Genomic DNA, 14,738 nt, shown 5'->3' with positions numbered 1-14,738 from the left:
CGGCGGTCCTGCTCTAACTCTGGCGCTACTCGCGGCTAGCACGGTGGCTGTTAGAAGAGTGCGCACTGATGTTCGAAAAGGGGTGGGCACGCGACTGGCGCACACAAACGCACCGACACACGTTTTGTGCAACGACCCTCACAAACATCCACACAAACGTTGGTGTAAGAACTCGCTTTGGCTGCTACGACTGCTGTGGCCTTTTTGTGCAACGAAACTTTTTTCTGCCTTGCCTGGCGTTGTGACGGTTGGCGAGCTGACTTGACTCCGATACCGGTTTAGTCGCTCGTGAGACTTTGTCGTTAACGTTGCTGCGATTCTGTGGAACGCTGTGCGCTGTTGCCAAATCGGTGGTGTTGCTGCTGCGTCTTCATAGCCTCCGATTGCCGTCGTCATAGCCTTCTATGTAGGTAGCCGCCCTGCGTTCGAATTGATGTGAATTTTCATATTCGGCAGCGTTTGACAAATGCGAATTTATTGCAACGAACGCAGTGTAACGGTAGAGATAAAAACAAAAACAAAAAGTTTGACGTGTATTTTGTGCGAAAGTGTGCTCGTGGGGACTTCCGCGAGCAGAAGTGGAAGCCACGGAAATGGAACTGCAGGCACGAAAGAAAATTTAAATTTTGAATTGAAAATCTTAAACTTGAAAAGGAGTAGGAGCTGACTTTTTGGAAATTCGGAAATTTTAGTTTTTCATGTGTGAACAGTGTTGCATTTGAAAATGCGCTAAAGTGCAGAGTCTCAGATTGTGTATGGTGAACGATCAGACCGCAAAACTATCAAATGTGGGTTTCAATGATCTAAAACATATTTGAATGGAAAATTATAATATCCGAAAAACTTTCATTGTTTAAAAAAAAAAATATTCCGTATATGCACCCCATTTCGCTTTATGAAGCAAAATAATTGAAACAAGTAAAAAAGTTTAACAGTCATTAGCTAATAAAAGTTATAAATTTTTTTTTAATTTGTAAAAAATATTTTAAGAACTACCTTAACTTAACTAAGTATAAAGTATGCAAAAACGCCGCTGGGAAGTGCCTTAAAAAGTGAAATAAAAACTCAAGAAATATTTGCTCAAATTGACCACCCTAATACTTTCTAACTAAGTTCAAAAACTATGCAAAAAAAGTATCCAAATTTGCTAAATCAACATTTAACCCTAATGTAAAGAATTGCATATCCATGAATTTTATGCACGAAAAAGAAATCTACATTGTAGCAAAATATAATTAAAAATATCCTACGCTTTTAATTATCTACGTAACCCTTGACAACAACAAGAAAGAAACTCAACTTTTCTTTAGATACTCTTTCTTTACTAAATAAGCAAAAAACACCGTCGCTTAACCCATTCTTCGTTGTTTTTTTTTTCTTTCCTGCCCGTCACATTTGACTTAATGCCCAACTTTAATATTCGCTTTGTGCTCAATATTCGCTTTAGCTACATTTTACGTTGTGCCCTAGTGAATATCATTCAACACTAGATGCAACATTCAATGATAACCGCCGCCATCGCCGTCGCTGTTTAGTGTCTGTCCGGTGTTTATGTTGTTTCCGGTATAGTGGGTGCGTGTTTGTGTTTTTTGAGTCGTACGCGCGCGCGCGCTTGTGTTTGTGTGCGTGCGAAAACTTCAGTCTGCTTGACCGACCATTCGTTCATTCATCGATCAGCAAGACGCCAGTTTTAAGCTTAATATATGGTAATGGCAGAGATTGGTGGCCATTTGGCTCACCAGCTACCAAATTTGCACAATCACACACAAAGTGGATTACAGCCGTCGCTGGTGATGAATCATCACCTGGAATTGGATTGCCATGGACATGATGTGATAAGTGAGTACAATCGATTTCGTGGATTTTATCTGTTTTGAAAATTAGAAAAAAATGCAAATTCGAAACGTCATAAAATGCATTTTTTTTTTTTACTTTTGGTTTCCTATACCGACGGAGATGGAACTCCCATCTTGTTCACTGGACGGGAAAAATACTTTACGAATCGCATCCTTCAGTTTTCTTTCTAAAAAAAATAACTGGAAATTTGTGAGCACATTACCTGCCCCAGAGCATAGGTGTACGAGCCACCACTTTTTTGGAACCAGACCCCACTTCTATTCGCTGTATGTGTGCTATTCTGTCATCTAATAACACCGGCACACAAAAAAAGGTTTGAGTGCGAAGACCGCCACATGGTAGGTTCTCTTCCTTGAGCGGTATCGAAAGACCTTACCCGACCATTTTTGAATCGCCATTTTGGATCAGTCATTTACATTTTTTTTTTTAATATGTATAGCCTTCATGTTTGAGCACCTCTCCTCAATCTGAATCAATGATAAAAATAAGCGAAATTTCAGTTTAAGTCCAAAGAACCAATGAACTAACAACTAACAAACCAATTTCTCAAAGAACCAACCTCGAGGTAGCCCCGCACAGAGGTCTTTAGATACAACGCAGGGAGGATAACCTACCACTCGAACTTGTATGTTTTGTGCCGGTGTAATTCTTCTAAATTTTTTTAGAGGTCTGATCAGCTAAACTACGTGTCAGTCAGTGGCAGTGTATTAATAATCGACGCCACATTATACATCAATATGCGCCAGATTAAAACACCCCCCGTGGGTCCGCCACTGACTGACACGTAGTTTACTTTGTCAGTCAGTGTCGGCAAAATATTGATCTGATTAACGATTAAAAATTAACGATTAAAATGTTATTTGCGATTAGCGATTAAAATTAATTAATCGTAATCATCTATATGATTAATGATTAAAATTATTTAATCGTTAATCGTCGGTTGTAACTAATTAATTTTAATCATCAATCGTTGATCTGATTTAAAAAAATCTGAAAAAAAACATTTTAAATCAAACGCCATTTACGGTTAGTCTTAATTAACTGACCTTGTATGCAAAAGACAATTCCAGCATAAATTAATTAATCACCAAACCTACTTAGTCAAATTAAGAGTTAATGATTAAAAATTAATTTTTTTAATCACGGTTACGATTAACTGTTTAATCAGATTAAATTCAATCATGATTAACTTTAAATCGAATGAATTTAATCAAATTAACTAATTGATTAAAAAATCGATCGATTAGTGCCAACACTGGGCTCGGTACAACTCAATTGTTACAATAACAAGTATTTTTTTTAAGCAAACAACACAACTGACTTCAATTCTCAAATAAAAATTTAAAAGAACCGTTAATTTCTTCATAATCCAATGATTGGATCTAAACCAATTTAGTATGGGACCACCTCTGAGGCACCTCCTTTCCGATAGAAAAATAACTATCGAAATCAGTTAATGTGGTCAAAAGTTATGCGCTAATATACATAAAAAAAATATTCCGATATTTTATTTTCCGATATAATGGGCCGTATGAATAAAAACTAGGCAATTGCTTTTTCTTAAAATTTCATACCTCTTACTTCAATTTTGTTTGAATAAATCGAGTAAAAGTTCTGAAAAGCAATTGCTTATTTTTTATTCATACGGCCCAATATTTGAAGTTGATTAAAAAGAGAAAAATTAATGAGGTAAATTGTTATTAAATTTACATTGCAAATAATCTCATCCCTCCCCCTAAATTATGTTTTGTGTTCGCCCATGAACACATCTAAAATTACTTTGAATTCCTTACGGTACAGTTGTAGAAAATCGGCTTGCGCCGCAATTTCCGAGTTTTCATTGTATCTTTCAGGAATACGAAGGGGTTTTTAGTGTCTGATAAATTCATCTTCTGTATTCACATAATTTTTTCCCCCAAATAAGGCCGAACTATTTATTAAAGCATTAAAAGTGTATTTTTAATCAGCTACGTTGCATCGACGATATTTAAATTTCGAAGTCCAAAATCTCATTGTGGAGACCAAATGCACTGGATCGCATACTGCTATCCAAATCACGAACCCTCATTTAAAATAAAATATAAAAAATAGTTACTCTTCTAGCATTTTCTTAGATGTTCGATTTCTGTTGTGGACTGAAAATTAAAGATAGTTTTTGTTGAAAATTTTAAGTTTCTTGAAGTCGCGTGTTGGCTTAATTCCAGTATAGATAATGTGGGTGAACTTTATGGGGCGTATTCTTGTTTTCTTACGAATCTAAAATCATGAAGCTTTCCTATCGTTTTCTATATGAAAATTTCAAATTTGTAGGGCGAGGTGGAAAAAATTGAATTTCTCAGAAAGGGATGAACCTATCAAAACCAAATTTTTGACGTTAATGACCCACTACAAGACTCGCCTTTCAGGTAAATTAGAAGCTAATATATTGTAAGACACTCCCACCGCTAACGCAGATTTTTTTTTTTTAATTTTTTTAATTGATGTATGGTGGATAAAATGCGAGTCTAATAAAAGGCCTCGGTGAAAAGCATACAAAAACGAGTACTTAAGCTCGTACTTGGACGCGTAAAGCAGATTTTATGAGTTAAACATCAAAGCCATCTATTTTTATGGAGTTTATAGCTCCGGAACATAAACTCTACATCCTACGCCTGATCAAAACGAAATTAATTTTTTTTTTCGGTTTTCTGTTAAAGTAAGTTTATTAAAATAAATATTAAATTAGAAAAGAGTGCTGGTTTGCATTAGAGCAGTAATAAATCCGTTATATCTTGGGTAAACATCGAAGTTGTAGTCTTCGATATACTTATATAGTAGAGGTTTACGCCGCCGCCGCCGCTGCCGTTTTTTGTAATTTTTCGCTCGCCGCCGCCGAGTCATGCAAACATTTTTTTAATTAGATTTCGTCGAAAGATTTTGAGTATGTAGTTTTGTAGTCCATTGAATTCTAGTAGAATCAGGTGCATGTTTCAAATAGCTTAAAATTTTAACGTTAATTTTTTTGAGTTTTGTGTGTCTTATTTGCTTCTATATAACGAATAAACACAATTTATTTATATATGGTTCTTCCAACCGCAACATCTTCGACGAAAAAAAAATTCTAAAAAATCAAGGGAAGTTAACTACTGAAAAGGGTTTACCTATCGATTTTCAAATCCACAGTGCTTAGTTAATACGAGTTAAATAAGCCCGCATGCCCCTATACTTAAACTCTTACGAAAATTATTTCTTTCTTTTTTTTGTAGAAAAAAATTTAAATTTGTATAGAAAAATAAACATTTTTCAAGGTTGTATAATTTGAGGTGAAATGAATTTCCGTAGTTAATTATTTCACCATTTTGACCAGTTATAATTGGTTGCCCATTGGATAATTAAATGAAAAGAATATCGAAAAATTGCGATTTTGTTATTTGTTTTATTTTTGTTTTTCATTTAATATTGCGTAAATACATACGACTCGCCAAGGGCGCTACATATGCATATATGTATGTATATGTGTATAATTATTAGACGCCAAACAGCGCTAGTTTTATTAAACACTTTAAAAATTAAATTAAGCAATTTAGTCGGCCAAATGGGGATTTAATTGCTTTACTTTGAGTTGAAACTAGCAAAAATAGAAAAACCAAACAATAATAAATGCATGGCCTATATTCAACTAATGTGTTTAAAAGCGAAATTTTAAATTTACGGCTCCTCTAATAGGAAAACTTCAAAAACCTAAAAATTACTTTTATTTTAATACAGATGTTCCATGTCCATCACAATTTTTTTTGGTTATTAAGATATTGATTTAGGTATGTACATTAGGGTGGATCACCAAAAAAATTTTTGGTTTTTCCACCGGTATTATAAAACTTATTAAATTTTAAGAATTCTGTCAAAATATTTCGGAAAATATGTAATTAGATTTAGGTGAGTTGAACCGATTTGAAAATATGTACCTCCATAAATCTCATTACTTTAATTCCGTTGAAAAATTTATTAAACATTTTTATTCAGACCTTGTAGCTCAACTTTCATCTGAGGTGTTTTTTTGTGAAAACAAATTCTCTTAATTCTCTTTTGCATGCTAAATAGCAACTGGCGAATTTAACTAGGAAGTGTCCATTGCCCTCCCGCTTCATCCCTTTTTCGATAGTTCCGAACTAGTCCTAAATTTTATAGTTTCGAACCAGTTTTAAAATCGACAGACGAAAAAAGTATCATGCTTTTTTCTTTCATTTTGGTTTTCCCTGCGTTCGCGTTTAAATTATTACCAAAGAAGTGTGTTTTTAATTTGAAATTAAATTTGTTTAAATGATTGTAAGAAATGTACATTTATATACCTTTGACTGTAGCTGAGTTTGCAGAGCTGCTTGCTGTTTATTATTGGTTAGATTTCAGACGGTCTGCTAGAATGTTAACACAAATTTTTGTTTTGTATTAAGCTAGTATCCCACTATCGCGCAAATAGAAGCACCCGCTGCTTTCCTTTCTCGATAGTTCCAAACCAGTTCGGAATTCGTCACCTTAGATATAAATTTCTAACCACAAAAAATTAAATAAAATAGTTTTTTTGAAGTACCACATTTCGCTGATTTTAGACTGGCGCGGAACTTGAAATTTGATTCACTAGTTCGCGGTTTCTCTGCAGGGCAAATACATATTGCAATATATAGAGGTACTGAGTGAAAAATTTAACCGACTTGCATTCACTAATTTATGAATATAAAAAATACTTCTGTCACCAAAAATTTGGTAAATATTAAAAAGTTCTATGATTTGAAGTCTCTATCCTTACTCCGGTTTTGAAAGTGATTACTCCTGAATAGAGTTGCAGTAGTCCGAACACTGAACACCACCCTCTCCCCTCCAGCGTTAATTCATTTAGTGAGTATTAGGCTCACATTTTATAAAGATTGTAACCAAAGATGTCTAAGAAGAGCGTCATGCGCCTAGCAAACAAAATTAAAATAGTTTAAATTATATTATTCGCCTTTTCTCCCTGCTTTATTCTATATTTAATGTATGCAAGCACACACACATTTTTTTTAATATTTATTACTTTTTTCTTTGTTTTAATTATTTCGCGCGCATTTAATTACTAATTTTGATGTACTCCAGTGCGACTGCGCTTGGATGATTTGTTTAAATGCGCGTTGATTTATGATCTGAGCACTGGCTGAATGATTGTAATTACCCGTACGTGCTTGCTCGTATGTACATACATACATATGTAGATATATGTCGGATGATTTTAAGCTCGATTAGTTGGTTGAATGACATTTTAATTGTGTCTGAATTGTAAGTGAGTCAAAGTTCGGCTGCAAAATGTATTTTTATATTTCAGCCATAAAACAGAGATTGCACTGCATGGAATGCAATTAAAGCTAAAATTAGTTCTCTAGTTACAATAAAAAAATGAATAAATAATGAGAAAAACATTTTCGAAAAATTTTAATGTTTTTTGCGAATTAAAAGAAAACTCGGATTTTTTCGGCATATCAAAAAAATCGCTTAATTACATATTGACAATGGCCCATAGTTATATGTAAGAGATCCCGTTGGAAGTTATATCAGAAAACTGCTTTCAACTTTGGAGTCGACTTTATTTTGACTATAACTACGGGTCAATATGTTTATATACTTTAAATCCAATATATAATAATAAACTATAAAAAAAAAATCATTAAGAAAGTTTAAAAAAAATTTTAAGCTAAATATAATTATGAAGTTCTAAAAATTTTAACTCTGGAAGCTAAACAAAAAAAAAAAAACGTAAAATAATAAATTCTTTTCTTAACCCACTTCCAATTTAAAAAGATTTTTTTTTAACTAGCTGACAAAAAAAATTAAATTTGAAAAATGTAAATAAGAAAAAAATTAAAAAAAAAACACCAAATAAATAAAGTACAGACGTTCCAAATAATTATGCTACAACTGGACTATAACAAAAAATTATTGAAATTCAATTATTTATTAAAGAAATTTCGCAAAAATTTTTTTTTGTTCGTAAATTAAGGGATAATTTTTTTTTACTGCTTTCGAAGCGTCCAACGCTCAAATAATTCATCAAAGCTAAAAGCTAAAAAGTTGAGAAAAGCAAATATTTGTTAGAAATAAATTTGTTTCGCAAACACACAACTTTTTTATGTCTATTTGAAGTGGTTATAAAATTTAAATATCGCATTTTTAAACAAACATTTTCAGCGTGGGTGAACTTTGTACGCTAATGCTGTTGCTGCTGCTGCTTCAGATGACATGCCACCAACCGTTTGCAATAAATTTTCCAGCAAATTTTGCAAAATTTACAGCCGCTAAATAAAAATTAATTACAATTGCATTGCAAACAAAACATTACAACAACAACAGCAGCAGCAGCAGCACCGGCAATAAACAGTCATTGCAAGCGACACTTACATATGTATGTGTGTATGTGTGTACTAGCGATGTTAATTTTTTCGCTTTTTACGATGATGGGATTTTCGGGATGTCATTATCACAATCTCGGGATCCCGGGATTAGTCCCGGGACTTAGATATTCATTACTTTTCAACAGCTTAAATCGAAAAAATTGCTTCTATCTCTTCTACCATGAAATAATTGATAAATAAATGGGTATGGAATCTACTTTTTTATTTAAAGTGGCGTTTTTTATTTTTTTTCTCTGACGTCTGATTTATTTTAGAGGACTTTATAATTTCAAAGATATGATTATTTCCAAAAAGTACTTAAAAAGTTCACTGCAATGTACATAGAATAAAAATATGGGTACCAAATGAAAGAGGAAATTTCTTTAGAATTTGAAAAAATTTAAATTTTTTTTGATTCACCAGGACGAATAGGTAATGTTTTAAGCTGATCTAGTTAGAAGGACGAAATTCGAGGATGTTATCGAGTTTATATAAGTCCTTAAGATATACTTTTTTCAAAAAAAAAAAATATCGCGCAATTTCAAGGAACAAATTTTAAAAGGACATTTTCAATACTTACCAGTCCTAATGCACCAAGAAATTGAATCTGATTAAATTCTTTTTAATGACCCTCTATAATTGAATACTCATACTTCTTCTCTAAGCACATTTTACTGAATTTTTTGAATAATTTTTGAATTACTGTCGCCAGAATGAAAAACTAAAAATGCAATTTTACAATATTTGGACCATGGTATCACGAACTTATTGATTTTTGTGTGTAAAATTTACTATCGCACGGTGTTATATTTATAATGAGCTAGACATTTAAGAAAAAATATAAATTTTTAAATAAAAGAAATAAATACTGGTCAAGAAAATGGGTTTCTATTATTGCCATCAGTGCAAATTACAAATCCCGAAAATCTCGGGATTCTTTGCCAAAAATCCCGGGATTTTAGGGACCTAAAAAAGGCTGGGATTAACATTCCTAGTGTCTGGGCCTATGTACACACATATGTAACTATGCACACACATGCATAAATAGCAATAACTAATATTTGGGTAGAAACGCATAAATTATTTGTGACAGCCATCAAAAATGAGCGACGCGGCTGGGGGCGGGTGAGCGATTGACCCGCAACGGCTGCGCTGAGTTCCAACTACAACAACAACACCGTGGAGACACTTTAAAAATGTGCAAATAGTGCAACAAATTAATAATTTTTTTGAAAGTGGCAAACACATTACGATGGGTAACGGTAAAAGCACGAAAGTGGGTAGGTGGGCGAGTGGGCGCATGAAATCAGTTGCACTTTGATGGTGCCCGCGGGGAGCCCCTTTGAAGCAAACACTAAATGCCGAAGTGCTTATGATGCAGCGGCTGGGTGGGAGGAGTTGAGGGGCATTGCTTCTTGGTTGGTATGGTTTATGTAATTTTAAAGCTTTGCAAATATTTGAAATGCATTTTTAAAGCTATTTTAGTGCGTACATTTTTAAGTAAATTTGTCGATGTGTAGTTAGAGGAAAAGATGAAAAGTTGTTTATAAGAAGCCTATAACCAACTAATTTCATAACTTTTTCTATATAAAATTTAATTATTTTTTTTATTCTTGTCCCTTTTGAATATAAGTTATTTGACAACGTTTCAAATGTACCTAAAATAATGTGCTTGTACCGAATATACGTTAAAATTTAAGAGTCTGTGTGAAGAGTAGGCACAATTTAACCTAGTTTTACATCACTATATCACGCCACATATTTGCTTCTCCCCCTTCTTTTTGTAAATTACTCTTAACTCCCTCATTCTCTCATTATTTTGACGTCACAACTGGTTGCTCACATCTCGATAGGCGCAATCTTGTGTTTTATCATTCTTTGTAAAAAATTGTTTTAAATTTTTTTATTATTTTTTTATAATAATACACAGTATTATAATTTATGTAAAATAGTGTAGAATTGAGTCAAGAACTCTTACTATTTGTAATTAATGTAAAATAAGATACAAAATTTTAAAACTTTAATTTCAATAAAAGCAAGTTTTTTAATAAAAATATTCTGCATTTCTTGGAATTAAAGAATTCTTTACTTTGGCTATTAGAATATTTGTAATTTTTTTCTGAAAGCAGTGTCACGCGATTGGGTATTTTCCAAAATTTGGTGGAAATCGTATCCCAATTGTGTGAATGCACAAATATTTATCTTTATCCCAATCACGAAAACAATTTGTTAAAATTTTTCAGTAGAAATTCGCTGTATTGTATCTAACAATAGTAGGGCTGTGCGATTATTCGATTATGAACTCGAGGCAGTTGGTTAATCAGTTATTAGGTTATTCAATTACTCGAGTAATCAAGATTTTGAAACGATGATTAATCGAGTTAAGCAGGGATCACACGATTTGTACATTTGTACACAAAATGCCAAATTTAGATTTGTCCACATTTGCGCATTTGGATAGCGATGTACAAATGATTTGTCTTGCGATCAGACGATTTGGCTGCCAAAGATCCAAATGATTTGGCACACATTTGCGCACAGCAGTAAAGTGACAAATATTGTCCACATTCATTCACACGATTTAACCATTTGGTCGTAAATAGTTAAACAGCTGATCCGGTGTCAACCATACTTTTGCATTTATGATTTCGTGAGATTTGAAGTGAAATAAGCAAAAATAATATATACGCACAGGTACTCAGAATTTTGAATACACCCTCAAAATCTGGGCTAAAAAACGCATTTTTCATAGGTTGAAGCATATATGTACTTGCTCGTAACTTTATTTCTGTTTGCCCGATAAAAAATACTTACATATGCCATTTAAGAGAAAACATTTCGTTGTTTACAACCATTTATAAATGGTAATTTGTCTTGAGAATGGCCACCCTATGTATGTATGAAGTCTACCACATATTCGCGTTTTTTTAGTAGTTTTATTTTTGCTCAACATAATTTTCTTAATTTTAAGAGCAAACATTGTCCAATACCAAACACTAACAACAGGCAGAATGGGAGGATAAAATAAACTGTAAAATATTAAATTTTCTCAATATTAAATTTTTCGACATCAAACGTGGTTTTATTGTGTTAAATTGCAAAATATATGATTTATAAAAAGAATTAATAGCGAAAATGATAAAACCGGCGATTTTTGTGAAAGGATTTAGCAAATTTCAGTGTATCTAAAATTTCGAAAGCGTTGTTTACTTTTACTTGAGAGTTGTCAAAATCGGCAAATCCCAAGTAGCATTTCTGGAACGAGCCACATTTGTTCGCTACATCGTGATGTGATAAAAAGAAAAGCTGGCAGCACTGCCAAGGAAAAAAATTGCCAAAACTCAACGCAATTTTTATCAACTTCAATCTTGCACTTTATTAAACTAAAATTAATTTTGTTTTAGATTCTAAAAAATTTAGGTGAAACCTTGCAAATTTTTTTTAATTTTTGTACAAAATTTGATCCAAAACCTGAGATCTACCACATTTTTTTGAAATCTACCACATTTTTTCCAGATTCTACCACACAATTTTTTTTTGAGTCCGATCACTGATTCCTTTGCCATTTCTTAAGCAAAGCGAAGTATTTTTCACCGGGTAAACAGAAATAAAATTGCGAGCAAGTATACCTGTGCGTCACCCTTTGAAAAACGCGGTTTTTGACCTTAAGCCAGATTTTGAAGGTGTATTTAAAATTCTGAGTATCCAGATTTTACTGCTTGAATAGACCTACAACAAGTGTGAACCTCGAAAAAACTATATAAATTTTTTGTGTCATACAGTGTAATTTAGGTCGTCTTTAATAATCTGTATATCGTCGTTTAACGTACAAATTTCTCATTCTGAACTTCACATATGCTTTTTCATAGTTAATTATACTCAGAAATTAATTATACTTTTATAAATAGTTTTTAATATGTTCGTCTGCCGGCATAAGAACCTGGGACCTCATGAAAGCTTAAAAATAGTCTCACACTTCTCTGCACATTCAGCTACAGTCGAATACGTATATGTACATGTTTCAAATGTTCAGTTTGAGCAAATATTTTAAAATTATTGTTTTCAAATAACGTGACATTTTTCGGTAGTTTTCGGATACGAATATTATATTAAATATTAAAATTTTGCCAAAATTGGAAAATACAAATGTTCACAAGCACGAAGGCAATACCGCTCAACAATATTTGCATATTTGTCACTGTCATTTGTCATCAAGTGGCAAATCAGATATTTGGTCACTTGCTTAATTTTTATTTGGCTTATGTAGCAGCATTGCGTTCACACGATTTGGCCCCCAGGGTTGTTTTTCATTCGCCAACAGAAGGCAAATATTTGGCTTTTCTGATAAATGACAAATGTAATTTAGCGTTCACATGATTTGTCTACGAATTTGACAAATTTTTAGCCAAATGTACAAATCGTGTGATCCCAGCTTTACTTTAAATATGATTACTCAAAAAAATTAGTTTCTCTCGTTAAAAGAGCTTGCTTTGGAAAATGCTTATTTTCTTTGTTACATTCTGCATATGAAAAAAATATTAACTCTTAATTTTTGAAAACAGAAACTTTATTTTCAAAGTATCAAGGAACTTCACCTTCTTTATATGCAAAGAGTTCTTTGAAATGTTGATTACTAATTTTACTCATAATGTTGATTAATCACAAAGTAAATTACTTAAATATTTTTGTTTTTGTTTAATCAAAATCTTGATTACTCGAGTAACTGAACTTTTGAGTAATCATAATTTCCAAATTAATCGAATAACTGAGTTATTTATTTTATGATTAATTAAAATTTTGAATAAAAAATTAATCGCACAGCCCTAACCAATAGTGTGAGTAAAAAAAAAAATGTTCGACCCAATTTTTGTGTAAAAAATGTGAAAATCTATACAAATGTACCAATCGTGTGACACTGCCTTAAAAGTTAAAAACTTTAAGCTTCATAACTAAAAAAAAACTTCCAATATGGGTAGAATTTTGTAACAAAAAATTTAAATTTCGCTTTTTTCCTGGCACTTAGTTAGTAAAATATACATGTAAAATCAAAATTTTTAATCCCCATAAATAACCAAAATTCATACTTCATTTCAAATACTGTTAATTATCTAATAAATTCGCTTTTTATAATAAATAACTCTTAATTTTATTCTTCAATTCTCCATTTAATTCTTTCCTAAAAGTCAAAGCTCATTTTACTTTATTTCAAATAGTGTTGAATTTCGTAAAGAATTGCCACTTTTGTATTTAATAAAATTAAATAAATAGTAAATTGAATTAAAAAAAAAAAATATTTAAATATTGCCAATAAATGCGTAAACGAAAATAATTGCGAAGTACAGATTTCTTACGCAAGGTGTCATCAACTCAAAAAAAAAAATAATAATAAATGCTCGGTCGAGCAGCAGCGCGAGCTAAGCTAAGACGGTGTGGATGGATGCGTTTTTGGCGGCTTTGGTTTATGGCCGCACTCAAGAGGCGAGGGACCGTAACTTCGAAAACAAAAAAATCAAAACATTAACTCGAGCTCATACATACGTATGTATGCATGTACGTACACGTTTGTAAAAACCTGCAAATTTTGCTGTTTATGCTATTTCACTTCTGAGCTAACGTAAATATTTTAATGAGTTTTTCGTGTTTTATTTTTATTTGTTTTTTTTTTTTTTGTTTTTCAGCCAGTCAGTAGTAGGTTTGGCTGTTTGTTGTTGTAACGCCACCGCTGATAACTTCTCAAGTAGTCGTTAAATTAATTAAATAGAACGAAGTGTATGTATGTATTTACGCTTATTTTTTCAAAAAATTTTGCTTCTTCGTTTAGCTCGTGTATGGGCTGCGCAGCACTTTGGCTGCCTGCAATCACGTGCGTGTTCCAAATTTTTTGTTTACGCAACAATTTGCTAAGCTAAGTCCAATCGTCCTTCCTTCCATAACTTTCCGCTTCTCCCCCACCACTTCCACATCGCGGTCTCAGCGCTTTTAGAACTGTCATTAGTTAAGTTCAAATTTATTTTAGCAAACTTTTTCGAGAGATTCTACAAAAACACTTAACCAACTCAATCCGCGACTTTTCGCAAGTAATTCCAGTATTTATTATTTGCTTGCGCAAACAAATCACACGCCAGCCAGGCAGCTAGCCAGCCAGCTAGCTGAGTGAAGTGAATTTATTTAGCTGTTTAAAAACAAATTCACGCAAAAATTTGCTTAGCTTTCAGCATCCACTGAACAGCTGAGACATCAAACTGTTCCACTTGCTCCACTCTGGTCACCTCATTCAGGTTCTTAGCTGTGTACGAGTGAGTACTCGCAGTGTGGCGGCGCTATTTGCGTGCTCGTAAAGTAAACAATTTTATGTCGCCTTATATGTATGTATTTATAAATAATTACACAGCAAGTGGCCACGAACTGAGGCTTGAAATCGATCGAATGGGGCTCCAAGGGGTTATAGTTTAAATAGTATTGCTTAATGAATTTTAAATAAATATT

At 32.7% G+C, this 14,738-nt stretch overlaps 1 protein-coding gene across 1 annotated transcript in view; it reads left to right on the top strand.

Annotated features, from left to right (window-relative positions):
* The first annotated feature begins 296 nt into the window (after positions 1-296).
* LOC118741296 (insulin gene enhancer protein isl-1) overlaps positions 297-14,738 on the top strand; it is a 78,935-nt gene continuing 64,493 nt past the window's right edge. Inside the window, exon 1 of the mRNA XM_036473229.1 lies at positions 297-1,839. Coding sequence (XP_036329122.1) covers positions 1,704-1,839 — 136 coding nt within the window. The 5' untranslated portion in view covers positions 297-1,703. The remainder of the gene's footprint in view (positions 1,840-14,738) is intronic.

This window comes from Rhagoletis pomonella, unplaced genomic scaffold (genome assembly GCF_013731165.1).
Source record: "Rhagoletis pomonella isolate Grant_MI unplaced genomic scaffold, Rhpom_1.0 Rhpom_scaffold_00006, whole genome shotgun sequence".
NCBI lineage: Eukaryota > Metazoa > Arthropoda > Insecta > Diptera > Tephritidae > Rhagoletis > Rhagoletis pomonella.
This window is presented reverse-complemented; position numbering and strand designations above follow the sequence as displayed.